We start from the raw sequence: 19,063 nt of genomic DNA on the forward strand, positions 1-19,063 counted from the left end.
CATAGTTTTGTTTTTTTTGTGGGGGGGGGGGAGTGAGAGAAGCCGAGGAAAGGTAGAACAAACTAAGAAAAGGAAACCTGGTCAGGTACCTAACTCTTCTCCTCCCCCTTTGCAAAGAGAACAAACAGAGCCTCTGGCGGCGCGGCAGGGAGCATCAGCCAATGAAAGACTCCGACGGAAGTTGCTAAAGCGCTAGCCTAGCCTGCCCCGCCCGTCCAAGGTAACCTGAAGGCGGAGGCCGCCTCCCTCTTTGGCCGTGCCCGTGTGAACGTCTCTTTCTCTCGCGGTACACTCAGCAGCGAAGCAGCTGGGAAGGGCGTGCGATCGTCCCCGCCGCGTCTCCTATCTGCCCGGCACCGGGCGGGGTCCGGCCACACCCTGGCCGAGGCCAAGTAGAAAGAAAAGCAAAAAGGGACCAAGCCCGCCCCAATGAGAATGCTCGCTCTGAAGAGCCGCGGCAGGAGACTCTCCTCCCTTGGCGCGGCCCCGCCCTCTCGATGAGCCAAGTCCTCCTGTGGACGGACGGGAGGAGACTGCCGGAGCCTCAACTCCTGAGAAAAGAAAAGGGGAAAAAAACAGCGAGCCGAGCGCGAGAGCAGAAAGTCCCGTCCTGCCGCCCATCCGCGAGCCTCTCCGCGGCTGCCCCGGCGGGCTCAGAGGCACCCACCTCTTCACACTCACCTGGCCGCCGTCGCGTGCGCCTTAGCGTCGCGCGGCTCTTGCCGAAGTCCTCGCCCGGCCGAACCTGGCCATGGCTCCGCTAGCGAGAGCAGGGCACGGCGGTTACTCGTGTAGAGCCGCCTGCCGACAGCTTCTGGTCGGTCTCCTGGTGAGTAGTCGGACCCTGGGCACGGGTGAGGGGACGGCGCCCACCAAGTCTAGCCCGAGGCGTATTTCGAAGCAGACCGAATGGAGGGGCGCGTGGAGCAGGGAGCGCTGGCCTCCGGCTGCGAAGGGCCGGTCGGGAGGGGGGGGGGAGCGGCTGCGAGGTCTCTGCAGCCCTCCCCCAGTCAGAACATAGCCGGGCCATGCGGGCGCCGTTTAAATCGCTGCTCTTTGCAAACAGTCTAAAGAGTTCGTAGCAGAATCTTCCCCAAACACAAGGGGGGGGGGGAGTCCACCGCCGAAAGAAGCTGATCACGTGAGGGTTTTTTTTTTTTTTTTGCCCCCACAAGGCTCTGGCAATAAGAAAAATATGGCTGGCTGCCCCTTAAGAGGGGGCTGTGGATTCCCCAACTGCCCTCTCTCTGCCTGTTGACTCGGAAGCTCCGCGGCGTCCACTGGCGCTCCTGCTTCGAGCACGTTTAAGGGCTGCGGTTTTAAAGTTGCCAGCGTCAAATCTCCTTGCGCCATGAGGAATGTCTTCGGTCTTACGGCGCTCGAACTTGGGTTGCCAACTCTAGGTTGGGAAACTCCTGGAGATTCGGGGGGGGGGGGGAAGGAGCCTGTGGAGGACAGGGACCTCAGTGGGATCCAGTGGCATGGAACAGACATTTTCTCTAGCGGAATTGATCTCTGTAGTCTGGAGCTGTAATTCCAGAGGACCCTCAGGTCCCACCTGGAGGCTGGCTTCCCTAGCTGGGACCCAAAGGTCTAAGACAGGGGTAGTCAAACTGTGGCCCTCCAGATGTCCATGGACTACAATTCCCAGGAGCCCCCTGCCAGCGAATGCTGGCAGGGGGCTCCTGGGAATTGTAGTCCATGGACATCTGGAGGGCCACAGTTTTACCATCCCTGGCCCCCCACGCATGCTTTTGGAGGGAAGTGTTTGTGTGAAGTGCCGTCAGGGCGCAGCTAATTGATGACCACACTGTAGGGTTTAGCTCATTATGTGGGCGAGATGGTCGTTGGTATGCATGAACTTCCATATCACAACCGGCATTGTGGTTTGCCTGGATGAATGAAACTTGCGGTGGAACAAGGCTAACCTGTGGATAGACGAGTCTCCTCTGTTTTTCTTACATACTTCTGTTTTGGCCTGAATTGTCTCTGGTTGTTGATCTTTGAACCGGGCTTCGGTGGCTGAAGGGAAGGGCTTCATAAATTATAGTGGCAAGGCTGTAAAGGAATGTAGAATCTGAGAGAAGTTTCATATGGTGGTGCAGACTGATACAGCTGAAATGAAGTGTACGTCTATTAATACCTTTTTGTCAAAGGGTGCCTATGTTCTTAATTAAGACAGAATAAAGTAATGGGGAAATTTCTTTAACCGAATGGGGTCTTAAGCCATAGGGTTAAAGCTCTGATAAATGAAGTGTCCCCTATGTTGCATTGTTGAAAATATTATACCTCTTAATATAATTATTTTTGTTGATCTCTAGAAAGGGACAGTTGGGCAGTGGGTTGCTTGAAATTTGAGGTCCCCATTCTTTGAGTGGCCCCCCTGATAATAAGAATAGACACTTCCAAAGGAGTTTCAGATGATTTCTATGTTAAGATATTAATCTTATTTTTCAAAACATCAGATTATTAGGTGGAATAAGGCTTGCAAATTTCCATTTCCCTATGTTCATGAATATTACAGCTCTTGTCCTTCCCTAACCCTTCCCTTCAAACAACAGATCTCTTGATAATGAAGTGGCTGAGCCATTGCTGTGATCAGGTGGACTTCACTGAAATAGCATTTCATGGCTGATTATAAACATCTGGTTATCCCTAATAAAAACATACCAGCTTCTTCATAGACATGTGTACTTGCTGTGTTTCTTAACCCAAACTTAGGACCAGAGTGCAATTTATACAATATCAACCAATAATAATATTTAAATTTGTTTATTTGGCCTTGAGGTCTTTAAAGTTCTTACGGTGCAATGTTGAACAGTCACACCCTTTTAAATCCATGGAAGGGTGTAACTCTGTTCAGAATTACACTTAGTCACAATGTACATAATTTTAGACAAAATAAGTGATTAATTTAAAATACTTTGTTGACAACTCTACAGTCTTACTGATATGAATGTAGATTTAATTGTACTATATTCCAGACATCAAGAGCATTTTGTATAATTGAACCATCAGGAATGTTTGCTGTTAATTTTTTTAAAGTTATGAAATATTTTTCCTGAGTTTCATGAAATAATAAAGAACTTTATAAAACAGTATATGCTAATTTGAATGGGCTTTCCTGGTTATTTTATTTGATGCATTAAAAACAAACTTGCTCTATTTGGCGACAAGGAATAATTTCTAAAAGCCCTACCAAGCTGGATACTGACAAAATCATACTAACCTCCATGGCTAATTGAGGGAAGGGAATCCTAGTCCAATGCTTTATATGGGATCCAGCATCTGATGCTTTGTGGGAGAGACGTGTAACAGTATGCATTCTTTCAACTCTGGTTCTAAAGTCTAAAACCACCAAGCAGTTTGGTTTCCTGTATGATCAACAGAACTTTGATTTTATAAAATATTGTGAGGATCTTTTAGTGTATACTGCTACCAAGTGTTTGGCGTCGCAGCCCTAGAGCAGTAACAGTTTTTGGGAGGCAATGGATGGCAATGTGCCTTACTTCACAGTGTGTCTTAGTGATTTCAGTTGATCCTTGTTGACAAGCTCACAGCCTGTGTAAGAAATAGCTCACAAGCAAGTTCCATGGAAATCGGTGTGTTTTATTTTCAGAAATTGTTTACAAATCTGGGCATAAGCATGTTTAAATTCCATTGGAAATCAAAGGATTTGTGAACGTATCTCCTCCTTATTGATGCCAAATACAAACTTTTTGTAAACCTGGTTGCTGTGCCTTGTTCTGTGCTTCACAGAAGAGGCTTCTGAAGGGTAATGTGTATGTTGTAATATAAGTTGCTGCCTCTTTTGAATCAACATAGGAGCTTGAATTGGGAATCTTATGTTCTAGAAATTCATGGATATTGAAGGCTTGTAATATATGTAGGTGCTAAAAAAACTGTATGAAAGTCACTATTACCAATAATAAATCATTCTACTAGAATCTATTACTTACCATTAGTGCTCTCTTAAAATAGCGAGCATTTATGCAACTGAAGCACGGCTAAAATATTTTATTATGGAATTCATTTGGATAGACTTCAATCAGACTACTTTTTATTAGTTAACTGGGTTAGTTTTAATTGTGGCTTCGTCTTTGCCTGTCATATTTCCATTAGATTTATGCAAGGTGAATTTATTGCCACAGCTGTAATTCCAAGGCCATTCCTGTTGCATGTATCTATCCTTGCAGTTTCTGAATCCAGCTATTTTCCAGTAATAATGCTGATGCAATGGACTACAGAAAAAAACAAGTGTTTTGATAATGGAGGAGCAAGTGTTCACTGACCCCTGTATACTCTTCCCCTGCCACACCACTGATGCAGCCCTTACAGGGAGGCAACCTAAAGGCGGTCTGCTTTCCCCTTGAATGGGTGTTGTAAAACTTGCACCTTCCTCCAATCTCTTTCTCTCCTGACTGATGTGGTGAAGTATCATGGGTATTAAGTGCTCAGTTACAGAATATAGGGCATCCAATCAAGGTGAAAATTGCTTTAAACTTTATGGCACACTTTTTCTGAATCTTTTTCATCAATATTCTCTAGTTATATGGGAAAACATAAAATACAACATGAAATATAGTTGAATTAATTTTGTTCTTTAAGGCAGCATTCAATGTATTAGTGTTCTGCAAAAAAAAAACATGTCATTGTTGTATTACTCCCTTCTACAGTCCCCAGTTGCCTATATACAGATGTCTTTCAGATAGATGCAGGTAGTATGTGGTTTATTAAATCTGTTACATCAGGCTCATAGACATATACCTGCTATGAGCCAGGTTTGGCTGGGTGTGGTGGGTAATAAATCTAAGTATAAATAAATACAGTATTTGCTGGCATATAAGACTACTCCCCCCCCCCTCAAAAACATGCCTCCAAGTGGGGGGGTCGTCCTATACGCCAGGTGCACTTCAGTTGGGATAGACATAGCTGCCCATAGTGGCCCATAGTACTGTAATGTAATGTAACTCTATATTTTGAGTGGAAATGTTGGGGGGTCATCTTATATGCCCAGTCGTCTTATACACCGGCAAATACGGTATATCAAACGGTTATTAGTTTTCACAAAATAATACGGTCTGCATGGACTTTGGCTGAAGTGGCTCACGTATTGATCTGAAATAAGGCCAACTGTAATAAGTTGCAGTCTTGAGTTCTTAGAGTTGGGACTAGAGAAGCAGCTCACATTCCTACTACTCACAAACAAGTATGAATTATACATAGGTACTGAATGCTCTGTCAGTGATTTATTCTACTTCACGGGGCTGTACTTTTCTTTCTTGGGGCTATGATGGATGGCCCCATTAAAATGTCAACTCTGGGCAGTACTGGTGAAAAAGGCAAACTCCATGTTGGGGACAATTGGGAGCACTGCCTTGGGCCAGTCTTTCTCTCTACCTAACCTGCTTCACAGGTTTGTTGTAATAAAGTGGGAGAAGCAAGAACAATGTTGTACGTCTCTTCATGTCCTCATTGAGGAACATGTATAAATATCTAAATACAAATCTAAAATACTATCTCTTTTAGAGAATTGGGTCTGTTAACAAAATAAGGAATTGGGTTGTGTTTTGGAACATAAAACTCCTGTTTATAATTTCAGTTAAGACACAGTTTTTTTGCAGTTTGCTTGACAGCTTTCTCTGCAATATGCTAGAACATCATAAACTGCACGAAGTCTATGAAATTATGTACAAAATCTAGAAGATAAAGAGAACTTTTCCTTATAGAACTAGAATATGGAGGTTCTAGTTGAGGTTCAATTGAAATTTATGGACAATATATAGTCAGACTTTAAGAAGGAAGTATTTTTTTCATCTAATGAAAATTAAATTGTGAAACTTGCTGTAACAGATATTTATTTTATTTAAAACATTTCAATGCGGCCTTTCTACTCAAATAGAGTCCCCCAAGGCAGTAAACATGAAACCATTTGAACCAGGGTGAATTGATTTAAATCACTAGTCAGCAAGATTAGATTGATTATGGCTTTCTACATAGAGACTCATTCTTGCTGGTGTAACCTTAATATTTAAAACCAGATTAGTTTCATTTTTAAACAATAATTGTAAAATTAATGTAAAAAATCCTGCAGGAAATTACTTATTTGGTTACACAACATAAACCTTAAATAACATGGTTAAATATGATGCCAAATGTAGAGGAATTTCATTAAAATACTCCCCCAAAGAGTCTTCTTTACTTTATGCTGCCATTATAAGTTTTCTCTTCCAGGGAGAGAATTATATAATAAATCTCAGGCTGTGCACACAAAGACCCTTTATGCATGGTGGCAAGTACTCCGCGCTGCCACCGTGCTGTTGCAGCGGGGCAGGATGCCCTGCTGTTCCCTGTGAATGCACAGGGGCGGGGCGTGCAGGGCTGCCCCGGCGTAGCACATGGACACGGATACGTGGGGAGGGGCAGGAGTGAGTGGGGGGGGCATGCATTGTCCCTACAGGGACACTATAGGTCGGGGCTGGGCAGTCCAAAAGGCCCTGCACTGGCAATTATGCACGGCGCCGGCCTGCCCCAGCCCCTGCAGGCGCCCACAGCCTCCAGGAAGCTGTGGAAGTTGCTGTGTTTCTATAACATGGGTCTTCCGTGACCCTGTGCTAGGCCATGCATGCATTGGCGGTGGGGGCTTGCATAATTGGGGATTTTCCCTGATGCCCTGCTGCCACCAGCGCGGGTATTCTGGCCCGTGCATAATGGGTCAAAGAGCAGAGCATTCGGCTCAAAAAAATTTACTTTCATTTTTACTGCTTACTCCACCCCCTCCTCAAACTTAGCTCCTTGTGTCTATTCCACTATAATCATCTATCAATTGAACTTGAAATTCAGCACTTGTATGGGATTGATTCTATGTACATAGATTTGCAAAGGAACAATGGGAATGAGGTCTTTGTGGGCTTATTTGATACCATTTTTGCTGCAAAGAACAGGCCTGTTATTACTGCAAATTCAGTTTTGAGAATTGCAAAATAATTTCTAGATAGAAAAATTTCCCCAAATCTTATAGAAATCTTTGGGAGAACATGACATTGTGAATGGATTAATGGAATTAATTTACCATGCAACATAATAAAAAACTAATCCATATTTCATAATGGATAATCTTTGGCCCATAATGTATCTTAAGTAGAAAACTATAGAAAGCATTCTATTGCAAACACTCTTATTTAAATTAAAACCTTTATTTAATTAAAAGCTCCAGTAAAAATCATTGATTTTCATCCATCAAGATTTGAATATTACAATAGCTTTCAAAATAATTTATGCATTAATAAAACCAAACACACTACTCCAAAACCAGTTATAGCAGTTACTTGGAGGTTATACTACAGTATTTGCTGGCGTATAAGACTACTTTTCCCCCCTGAAAAACATGCCTCCAAGTGGGGGGGTCGTCCTATACGCTGGGTGCACTTCACTTGGGATAGACATAGCTGCCCATAGTACTGTAATGTAATGTAACAAACTCTATATTTTGAGTGGAAATGTTGGGGGGTTGTCTTATACACCCAGTCATCATGTACGCCGGCAAACACGGTAAATAAAACAAAAATATCTTCACTCACTTGTTGGAATGGTACTGGGATACAGATATAGACAATTATACAGGGATACAAGATACAGATCTCCCTGGGGGGGGGGGGTTACTAAGTTTTGGCAACATGACCAAGAAGGTGCTTTCTCAGGCTGCCACATGGTGTAGCCTCGGATGGTGAAGGCATCTGAATCAGGGCCTCCAAAGATGAGTGGATAGATACCTTAAGGTATGCTGGCTTCAAACTGTACAACTTCAAAGGTCAATCCCAGAACCTTTAATTGCTCATGGAAGCAAAGAGGGAGCCAGTATAGCAGTTATATAACTGGAATGATATTGCTTGTACATCAACAGTTTGGCTGTAGCATTCTGTACCAACAAGGACAGCTGTACCATACAAGGACACATACAGATATAATCAGGGCATGGACTATAGGAGCAATACCTTTCCAGCTGTCTCACCAGCCAAAGCTAGTGAAAGGCACCCTGCCAACCACTGCCACCAGTTCGTCAAATAGAGGCCTGGGTCCAGCACTACTGTCATGCCCCACTCAGAACAAGAGATTTCCTGGGCAAGTGTCTCCCCCTCCCCTGCTCCCAGTGCATCTCATCTGTTTGAAACTGCTTCCCAAGTGCCTGAACAATTTTCCTAGCCTTCCTGGGATCTGTTGGAATGATAGGGCTGAATAATGATATTGGTAGCAACTCAAATTTCCAAATGATGTTTTTCAGTGGATTTACATAGATGTTGAGATACATAGAGGACAAGATGGGACCTTGCATGATCGTGTAAGGCCAGGATGAAGTAGCAGCCTGCAGCACCACACTCTTACCTTTGAAGTACTGATTGTTTTGATGTGTCGTCTATACTCTGAATAATAAACTACTGTTAGGACAGAATATGGGAAAAAAACATAATTTCCAGTTGTGATACAGGTTAAAGTGGGAAGTGCCAAAGCAAGATTACAGTTGAACATCAGAAAGACAAAAGTAATGACTACAAAAGATTCCAAAGTGAAAGGATATGTCACTGGCAACCTAGTTAGTTCATGCCATAGTATTATTCATTACTATGTATGGGTATGAAAGCTGGACAGTGAAGAGAGCTGACGGTAAGAAATTGACTCATTTGAAATGTAATGTTGAGGGATTTACAGATAACACGGATACCTGAGCAGTAGGATGTTTTGGAGGCCATTAAATTAATATGGTTGGTATAAGTTTGACAGCACTTTACAGATATGTGTGTGTATGTTTAAAATTGGTTTTAATATTTTTGTTTCCCTCTTTGGGGACTTAAGCTGGCTGGAAAGCAAGCAGAAAAATGTTTTAATAGATACATTTCAGAAATATTATATTATCAAGCATAATTGGTGATGAGACAGTGATGCACACGTGTATTTTTATATATCACTGAAACTATTGATATTATATTTGTATCTGTTTACTTAAAAGAGTTCAAAATATTTTTTAATTCTTTCTTTCCCCTTAGGTACTAAGTTTATTTTGTGAAGCTTGCAAGAAAGTGACCTTTAATTTGCATTCTGAGATCGAAGCAGGGACATTAATTGGCAAAGGTGAGAAACTGCAAGAATACTAGGGTTGCTAACTGTTGGAAGAAAAAAGGTCATGCACCTTTAATAGAGGATGAAATGTCATGAAAAGCTTCAGTCACCCATTTCTACACATTAGGCCTTTTTCCAGGTCTGTTTAGCACCGCTAAGGAATACATTAAAATAATCATTATATTCTTTCTGGTGTTCCTTTTACAGTGATGTTTATTATAGGGATGGGTGGTTCTGTTTGGATAAGCTGAAAAATACCCAAATAATTTTTTTTTTAAATTCTTTCTTCCCCCTTAGGTACAAAGTTTGTTTTGTGAAGCTTGCAAAAAAAGTGACCTTTTATAAGTTTATTACTTCGATCTTTAAGATTAGATACTAGTTTTAGATGACAATTTAAAGCTAGTTTAGTGGCTCCTAAGTATTCAGTGAACATTGAAAATATAATATTGAACAAATTTCATATATATATTCTTGTGATGTAGTTTGCTACCAAATAAATGTTTAACTTGGGACATAGCTAGTGGCAACTCCAGTCTAATGCCACAATGGGCCTTGCTATGTCAATACTGTTACCATTTTAATGTGGCATTTCAAGTATGTATACAGCTTCAGGTGTTTAGCTATGATCTCCTAATTTTGTTCCTAGGCAAAAAAGTTTAGGAATGATTCCTAGCCGTTGTTGGTTAGTAATTATTTGTATATTATTTCTCTTTCTGTTTACCATTTTTCTTACAGTAAATCTGAAACAGTGCCTCAGGACTTCAGACCTGATTAGTTCAAGTGATCCTGATTTCATAGTTCTTGAAGACGGTTCTTTGTTTTCAGCAAATGCCATTTCATTGTCTTCTACTGACAGAAATTTTACCATATTGCTTAAGGATACACAAAAGCATGTACAAAAGAAACTGCCTGTCATTTTGCGATCTGCTGTGAAAAAGGTATGGGATACTGATATATACGTGAGCAAGGTATATTTCAGGTATATTTTAGGTATACCCTTCAGCATGCAAAACTGCTTGTGTTATGTGCACTGCTGTTTTAACAACTATAATAATCTTCCTGACTTTCTCAGAAATTTAAATAGAGGATAAAGGATTTTTAATAAAGCAAGCTTATCTCATTGACTTCAGTGCAGTTTAAGCAAGTTATTGTGCAGTGGAGTTAGATATTTCAAGAGCCGTGTTTTACGTCAAACATCAGTTTTCGCTTCCTCCTTTTTCCCAGTAACATCTAGGGAAATGAAAGGTGACAGAACAGGGCAGTATTGTACTTTGAGCTTGCAAACTGCAGCCCAATGAAATGGCGCGGGGGTAGGGAAATGCTATATGATGCAACATCACCATGCTGTGTTTTCTAATACCCGACATTATGGGGGAAAGGTGACACTGGTCAGGTTTGCTGGTTTTAAGAGCAGCCAATACATCTTCTGTATTGTGCCATTCTGATTTGGATATATATGTGGCTAAATATATATCACCAGATGATATAGTTAGAGTATATAACTTTAGCATCAGCTACCTAGTAGAGAGTTTCTTCCCAGTTTACCAAACATATTAAAATACTAAGAAATATTTTTGTTTTGGGCTGTGAGCACTTCAAAACGTTATCACAATTGAAGAAGAAAAGGATAAATGATCACGTGCTAGAAGAAGCAAACTGGAATACTAATCCATAGAATAGATGAAAAAAAATGGGGAATATAACCAACCCAACAAACATAACATCAGAATTTGTATCGATGTTGTTTCTGTCTATTAAAAATCAGGTTCCGGAAAAAGATATGGTTCTTAGAAGAAGTAAACGAAGATGGGCTCCTGTTCCAACTACTATAATGGAAAACTCTCTGGGACCTTTTCCAATGCAAATTCAGCAGGTAGTGTTTATAGATTATACTAAAAAAGATTATTTCCTATTTTACTTTCAGGCATACATTCTATTCTGTAATGAATATAATGCAGTTTGTGTTTATAGATCCATTGAATAATGTGTGTTGATCATGTTCAAATTGGAATTTCTAGGAAAGTTCTGCATGCTGTAGCTAACCCTACAACTTGGTTTCCTTTCCAATGCAAGATGGTTAAAAATAGTCTCGAACCAGGGTTGTCGCTCTTTTTAATACTGCTTCTAAATGCATATATTTATTTTGTTTATTTATGACATTTCTATACCGCCCCCCCCCCCCCTAAGGCTCAGGGCAGTTCACATAGAACTAAACAGAATACACTGAACTCAGTTATTATTATAATGAATAAAAGGTAACAATAATAGTGACAATAAACAGAGAAATAATATTTTAACGTAGCAAACAATCTTAACAGGCCCATGGATGGTCATATCTGTCGCATGGGCTCAAGGGAGGAAGAAGTGTTGGTTCTTATATGCTGTTTTTGTTTCTCCAAAGGAGTCTCAAAGTGGCTTATATTTAGGGATGTGTGCTTCGGGCTGCCTTGGCTGAAAAACCTCCGAAGCACAGCTGCTTCAAAGACAGATTTCACTGAGGCGGTCAGAGGCGCCAAATCCCAGCTGAGGTGGGTGTTCCAAGGAGCACTTCAGGGCGCCTCTGGCCACCTCAGAGAACTTTGGGCACTCCGAAGCCTAGACAATCCAGTGCACAACCCTCCTCTCCCCACAACAGACACCCTGTGAGGTAGGTGAGGCTGAGAGAGCCCCTGATATCACTGCTTGGTCAGAACAGCTTTATCAATGCTGTGGCGAGCCCAAGGTCACCCAGCTGGCTGCATGTGGGGGAGCATGGAATCAAACCGACTCATCAGATTACAAGTCCACACTCCTAACCACTATACCAAGCTGGCTCTCACCAAGCTGGGAGGGAGGTTCAGGGGCCCAGTAGATGTTGTTTAGTTTTGGTTGACCTCAACCAAATGCCTGGTGGAGGAGCTCCCTTTTGCAGGTCCTGCAGAACTGTTTTTGTTCTGTTAGGGTCTTGATCTTTGGGGGCTCGTTCCACCAGGTAGGGGTCAGAACATAGAAGGCTCTGGCCCCAGTTGAGGTCAAGTGGATACAATTCTAAAGGCTCTTTCCTTGGAGTAAACCCAGTGAATAAACCTTAGGAATTTGAATTAGGTTAACAATGATAGTGTGTTACCATTTTATAAGATTTTTATTAAGTTTAATGAAAAAAATATAATACAAGAAATACATATTCAACAAATATCTAAATGCAAGGACAGCTTATATATATTTAGCCTTGAAACAAGCATAGTAAAGGATCCTGTGCAATATATCCTAAATTGTAATCTGATCTCTCACACCATTTATATACATGCTAACATTTTCACGTGGTTTAATCGTGTTCCAAAATAGGAAGAATACTGATAATTCTAGATAAATAAGTTTTGTGAATCTTTTGTACTGAAGGTGTTTATATGATGACATCTTAACTGTGGGGTTGCCTGGCAACCAGCAAGAAACCAGAAGAGATGGGAATATGGGGGAGAGATATTGGTGATAGTTTGATGTAACGGTTGGGCAAAACGGCCAGGTAATGTGAAGCCTCTGTCAGAATCACTGAAAACTTCATGGTAAAACCATAGAGTTTCCGATGATTCATTCCTACAGAGGGCTGGGTATACAACTAGAAGACCTACTTAGCTGTCAACATGATGAACCAACATTTCTTAAGTGAACTGTCTACCATTGGCAAGGCTTTCTGTTTCTCTTTTTTGCTGAAAAGATTAACTTTGCTGCTATAAGCAAATTTTTTCTCTAAAAGGATTTAAAAAAGCAATAGTAAGTATCTTCTCAGAAGTAAATATATCATTTGGTCAGTTATCTCACTGTGATCTTATTTGGAAGAAAAATCTACTGAAACAAAGAGGGGTTTATTTCCATTTGTTAAGTGGAGTGCACCAAGTGGAAGTATGTAGTAGAGCTTTGTTGTAGTAGAGCTTTCTTCCAAGTAAGATCACGTACTCAATGATTTATTCAAAATGTTTTTAATAAGGAAGTTTTAATACCCAGTTATTTTCCATGAGATCTAGATAAGATTTTGATTTAGTGTCGGAAACAGCAAAGACATTTATCCATTTTCATTGTTGGTTGATGTAAGTTGAGTTGTAGTGATTTTCTTGTGTTCTATTTATTCTTCTCTTTATAGCTGTCTTCTGATACAGCCCAAAAGTACAATATCACTTATTCTATAAGTGGTCCTGGTGTTGACCAACCACCACTGAATTTTTTTTATATTGAGAGAGAAACAGGAAATCTCTTTGTTACATGCCCAATAGATCGGGAAGAGTATGCAGAATTTAAGGTATGAATTCTAACTGATTTTTTAAAATTACAGTTTGTAATTAAATGCTTTACTGTTATAATTTCTGTTTACTATTTATGTCTAAAATCTAGATAAAGAATCAGTCATGTTCATTGCCATTCGTGTTAATTTTGGGTAGCAGAAGAACAGCAATGACGTCGACTTATAAGACCCAGTGTGGCATAGTAGATAGAATGCTGAACTAGTATCTGGGAGACCCAGGTTCAAATCCTCACTTCACTCTGTCATGGCAGCTCAGTGGACAACCTTGGTCCAGTCACACTTTTCAAGTCTAAACTACTTCACTGGACTGTTGTAAGGTTAAAGTGGAATGGGAGAACAGTGTTGTAAAGTGCTTTTAGGTCCCCATTGAGGGTAAAAGTAGGATATAAATATATAAATAAGTAAATGTGTCCTTCTAACACTAACCACTGATTCTTCTGGTGTGGTGAACAAACAATTATTTGATATATAAAACTGATATACACTGATACTGATAAAAGGGATCAACTGAGGTTTTTTTGGACAAACAAATGCAGTGGTTAGTTAAATAAATCTATGTGCTGTTAATGGTAAACTAGAAAGTATAAAAAGTAACCATAACAGGTTTGAAGAGGAAGATTGATTTTTACAACTTTCACTTTTATCTGATGGAAAATAAAGCACCACAACATGGCGGGGAACAAAAAAATTACTCTTTTTTTCATACAGATAATTTGCTATGCAAGGACATTAGATGGCTATACACCAGAGATTCCACTTGTACATGTAATCCGAGTAGAGGATGACAATGACAACCCCCCAGTTTTTGACCCAGCTGTCTGTACTTTTTCTGTTTATGAAAACAGCAGATCTGGTAAGGAGAGAGTTGTTTTTCAGTTGGTGATATGTTTGGGTTTATATTTGTTTGACTTAATTCAGTGCTGGATAATATTATAGAGTTGGTTGGGATTTTTACAGTATTGTATATGCTAAAAAGTGGCAGAAATTTAAATCCTGCATCACCAGGTGAAAGGTGGGCCTATAAGTATTTAAAATTAAACATTCATTAATGCTTGTCATACTAGTCAATATCCTTATACTAGTTAATCATAGCCAAACATTTCTCAGACATTTTATTTATTTATTTATATTTATATACTGCCCTCCCCCGAAGCCTCAGGGCAGTTTACAGGGAACAGGAAAAGATACAGATGAGACATAACAATAAGCCAAGGATACCGCTGTGCAAGATGGCAGCTTACCTTTAGCTTGATCATTTCCTCATCCTGTTGGTTAATGAGAGTAGGATTGAGTGCTGCTTGCCTTACAGCACTGCAGCCAGCAAGGATTGAAGACTTCTCCCACAGACTGCCTACTGCTTCTGCAGGTGTCTCCTAACAGGAAGATAAGCAGATAGTAGCAGTATTCAGACATCCAATTTAATCACGTACCTATCTTCTTTCTCTTTGCCTTCCCATTTGTTTTCACATGGAACACAATGAAGGAATGATGGACTAGCTCTAGTAATCTGTGAATGTAGATGTGTAGATTAATTTGAGTTAGTTTCTCCTCTGGAAACAGATTCTGAACCATGGATTAATCCAGAATATAAGATAGCTGTTAGAGGAAGGCAGACTAATTCTGGTTATGTTGTACCTTCATTTGTACCAAGTTAACATGGGAAACTGCAACTGGTGATCTGAAACTACCATTCCAACATTCTGCTGTGCATGAAATGGAAAAGAGGAGGTCAGGTACATTGGCAGGGCAGCCATAAACTAGGTGCTCACATATTTTTTTATTTCACAGCATAAATTGAATGCCTGAATATACCAAGAGTGGCAAAGGACACTTCTAATACCATTTTGAAAGTTAATTCCATTGTTTCACAGCAGCATTCAGTAGATCTGATCTCTCTTTTTATATATATGTTAAATTTCTATCTGGTGCCTCTGTTTAAACTATGTTGAACATATATATTTTATATCAAAAATCTTCTAATTACAGAATAGAACTTGCATATAGATCCTCTTATATGGAAGTTGACCTATGTTCCTGTATTGCAAATTGTGGATACACATACATTAATATACCCATGGGGAGGCTGTTGATATTTGATATTAAATTTGAAATGGTCTTGGTCTGTAAAGTCTCAATTATTATGGAAAAGTTCAATTTATTTTACTCTTAGGTTAAAAGAGTTTTTGCTAAATATGTGCCCAGTTTCACATTTTCATCTCACTGAATAAATGGTTGCTTGTAGTTTTGGCATAACATGGTGAGCAATTTTCTCCTTACATGACGCAAAAACCGATTCTCATTAAATTTAATTATGGATATTTATGGAATCAGAGACTCCTTTTGGTGACTTAGACAGGCATTATGCAATAATTAGAGCCTCTTGTGGCGCAGAGTGGTAAGGCAGCAGAAATGTTGTCTGAAAGCTCTGCCCATGAGGTTGGTAGTTCAATCCCAGCAGCCGGCTGAAGGTTGACTCAGCCTTCCATTCTTCCAAGGTCGGTAAAATGAGTACCCAGCTTGCTGGGGGGTAAAACGGTAATAACTGGGGAAGGCACTGGCAAACCACCCCGTATTGAGTCTGCCATGAAAACGCTAGAGGCCGTCACCCCAAGGGTCAGACATGACTTGGTGCTTGCACAGGGAATACCTTCACCGTATGCAATAATTATCAAAAGGCAAGTGCCACATACAGCTTTAGGTGTGCAAATAGGGGTGCTTGTGGCTGCATAATGATATACCTTTTAAGTAGTGTAATTTTGTATAGTAAGATTGTGCTCCCTTAAATATGCAAAAGAAAATCAAGTGATTCTGATTCTATATTTGGATATTAACCCCATAGACATATCAAAATACAAGTTGTTATCAAATCTAAATTATTTGCTTCTATAATTAGGAATCAAAACTTTTCAGCAGTTTTAGCTATATTGGCACATCTAAGACATGAAATCTGTAGATAAAATACAGAATACATTAGTAAGTCAGTCTGTCTCTCCCACACTGGCTCAGCTTGCTTTCACTTTGATAGAGCTTACTTTGAAATGCTTGGCATAGAACTCACTGTAATGAAAAACAGCCATACCTGGTAAGTTGTCACCACAACTTTCACTAAAAATGTATGCTAACAATGTTATTTAATCAGTATTAATGTGCAATGCTTTTTTTCCCCTGTGAACATGGGTGCATGTTTTTGTACATGCAAGACTCTTTTTGGGGGGCTAGATCTTAAATGCTACTTCATGGCATTCTATACTGCAGCATTTAAAATGTAACCTACTAACTTGTATGTGCAGGTACCTTGATTGGAGAAATGACTGCAACAGACAGAGATGAGATTGATACGCTACACACTAAACTGAAATACAGAATTGTGAGCCAGGATCCAATGTCTTCGCAATACCCCAAAATGTTTAATATAGATGCAGATACAGGTCATCTTACTTTGTTGGCCCCAGGCCTGGATAGAGAGGTAATTTCTAATGAAAGGCCATTATATTATTATTGGTGTAATATCTACTGATGTAGTGGAATGTTGGATGTGTGTGGTGGGGATATGAATTTCTGCCACTGCCACTAAGTAGTTAGGGAAAAGCAAGGCTGGTTTGGTTTGCATTATATAAGGATTTTTATAAGATCTTTCTATAGGTGATCAAGTGTCAGATTTTAAACTTAAGGCTGGCAAAATCTTTGACTGTGGGCAAATATGATGCCAGTTCAGTAACATGTGCAGTATAATGCAAATAAGTGAAACTTCAGTTCTTAGAATGCCTGTGTAGATAGAAATGCGCATCTTAAGTACATTTATATACTGTTTGTTATGTTCTTTTCAGGCTGTAGAACAATATATGTTACTAATAGAAGCAAGAGATATGGGAGGTCAGCCCTTTGGTTTGTGCAGTACTGGCACAGCAGTGATTCAAATTCAAGACAGAAATGACCATGCACCTGTTTGTGAAAAGGGTTTGGTATGTCTGTAGCATTCAAATTTGTTATAACACTCTTTTAGTGTTTAAACCTTTTTCATTGCTTGATATATTATAATATTTGTTTTGTGTCATTACCATAAACTTCATAAATATGTTTCAAATACTGTCATTTTTAATTATTTTCTGCTGATGTTATTCATGGTAAGAAAAATGCTAGTTCTCATACTCTCTCCTCCAGTATTATTTCTACCTTCTGGTGTAAAGACAACTATTTCTATGGCAGCAATTCAAATATTAATCTCATGATTTAGTTGAACCTTCACTTACTGGTAAACTGCCTAGGACATAATCTCTAGGTCCTTGTGGATTTAAAAAGACAATCAATTATAATAGGCATTGTTGCCAGTTCTAGGTTGGAAAGTTGCTGGAGATTTGGGGGTAGAGTCTGGACAGATCAAGGAGCTTGGTAAAGTATAATGCTGTAGAGTCCATATTTCAGAGCTCCTTTTTTCTTCAGGGGGACTGGTATGTCTAATTAGGAGATGAATTGTAATTCTGGGATATCTTTAGGCCTCACCTGGAGATTAACAATTGTAATAGGAAACATGCATCCTTGTTATATCTAATACATATAAGATTGTCCCATACTATTTTAACAGTAACACTAGATCAACTACAGAGGAGGCAATGCTTTTGACAGAGTTGGGGGATTCCCTGGGTATACATATATGACTGTAAATTAAGAAAAGAAACACAGACTCTTGAGAACTGAGTGCACTCCAGAAGGCACAGAACATTGGAAGCAGCTCACTTAAAGAAAAATAAACAAAACAAAAAGCAACAGAGTGATATAGAAACTGGCCTCATCAGGTCCAAAAAATCTATATAATTTTGTAGGCAGAAATGTACATAGGGAAGAATTTAATGTTCTCCTCTTCCAGCATTTCTTCACAGCCTCTTGGCTTGCTGTCATTAATGCCAACATTCAGAATTCAGGTGTTCCTCACAAAGATAGCAAAAGGAGCCCACCAAGAGTTAGGTGAGAAGGTTTTGATATGAAGAAAAAAAAGGGACTGCCTACCCAAATGACCTTATGTAGACTAAGCACAATCAGTTAGTATGTGTGGGAATGGACAAGTGAGAAGGTGGGAAATGAAAATTTGGCCTGCTTAACTCCTAATATTCTAGAGGAGATTCTTGAGATTTGTGTTACATGTGAAATTCCCAATCACTTGCCCCCTCTTCACAGGTACCCAATATATATAAAGCCTGCAATTATTTATGATTATAGCAGCTTCAAACTCTTGTGTTAATTGAGGATCTTGTTTATTTTAGTATGAAGTGTATGTGCCTGAAAACACAGTTGGCGTGAAAATATTAGACATTGGAGCCATAGACAGAGATATGCCACAAACACCAGCCTGGCATGCTACCTTCAAGATTATAAGGGGAAATGAAGATGGTGCATTCAGAATTGAGACAAATCCAAATTCAAATATTGGGACTTTATGTGTTGATAAGGTAAATGACAATGAGAAACTGTAAAATGTAACTTGGTATTTGTAGATAGATGTATTTTTGATTTTCAGTAAAGATAGAAATAATTAACACTTCCGATCATTTTTGACCAAACTGATCTCTTGGCTTAATGTCTCAGAATTTAATTTCAATGAATCGTCATTATCTACTTTCATTTAAAGCAGATGCAATTTTATTTTCAGTTTTTAAAAACAACTATTTGAGAAGGAGA

General features: G+C 39.7%; 1 protein-coding gene across 2 annotated transcripts in view; it reads left to right on the forward strand.

Moving 5' to 3' along the window:
• Positions 1-254: 254 nt before the first annotated feature.
• DSC1 (desmocollin 1) overlaps positions 255-19,063 on the forward strand; it is a 32,725-nt gene continuing 13,916 nt past the window's right edge. Inside the window, exons 1-9 of one of the 2 annotated variants that reach the window (XM_077352538.1) lie at positions 255-829; positions 9,042-9,126; positions 9,850-10,052; positions 10,880-10,987; positions 13,232-13,387; positions 14,099-14,243; positions 16,681-16,856; positions 17,218-17,352; positions 18,649-18,834. In XM_077352538.1, coding sequence (XP_077208653.1) covers positions 752-829; positions 9,042-9,126; positions 9,850-10,052; positions 10,880-10,987; positions 13,232-13,387; positions 14,099-14,243; positions 16,681-16,856; positions 17,218-17,352; positions 18,649-18,834 — 1,272 coding nt within the window. In that variant the 5' untranslated portion in view covers positions 255-751. The remainder of the gene's footprint in view (positions 830-9,041; positions 9,127-9,849; positions 10,053-10,879; positions 10,988-13,231; positions 13,388-14,098; positions 14,244-16,680; positions 16,857-17,217; positions 17,353-18,648; positions 18,835-19,063) is intronic. The other variant, XM_077352537.1, reaches the window with a different exon arrangement.

The sequence above is a fragment of the Paroedura picta genome, chromosome 9 (assembly GCF_049243985.1).
Source record: "Paroedura picta isolate Pp20150507F chromosome 9, Ppicta_v3.0, whole genome shotgun sequence".
In the NCBI taxonomy this organism is placed as follows: domain Eukaryota; kingdom Metazoa; phylum Chordata; class Lepidosauria; order Squamata; family Gekkonidae; genus Paroedura; species Paroedura picta.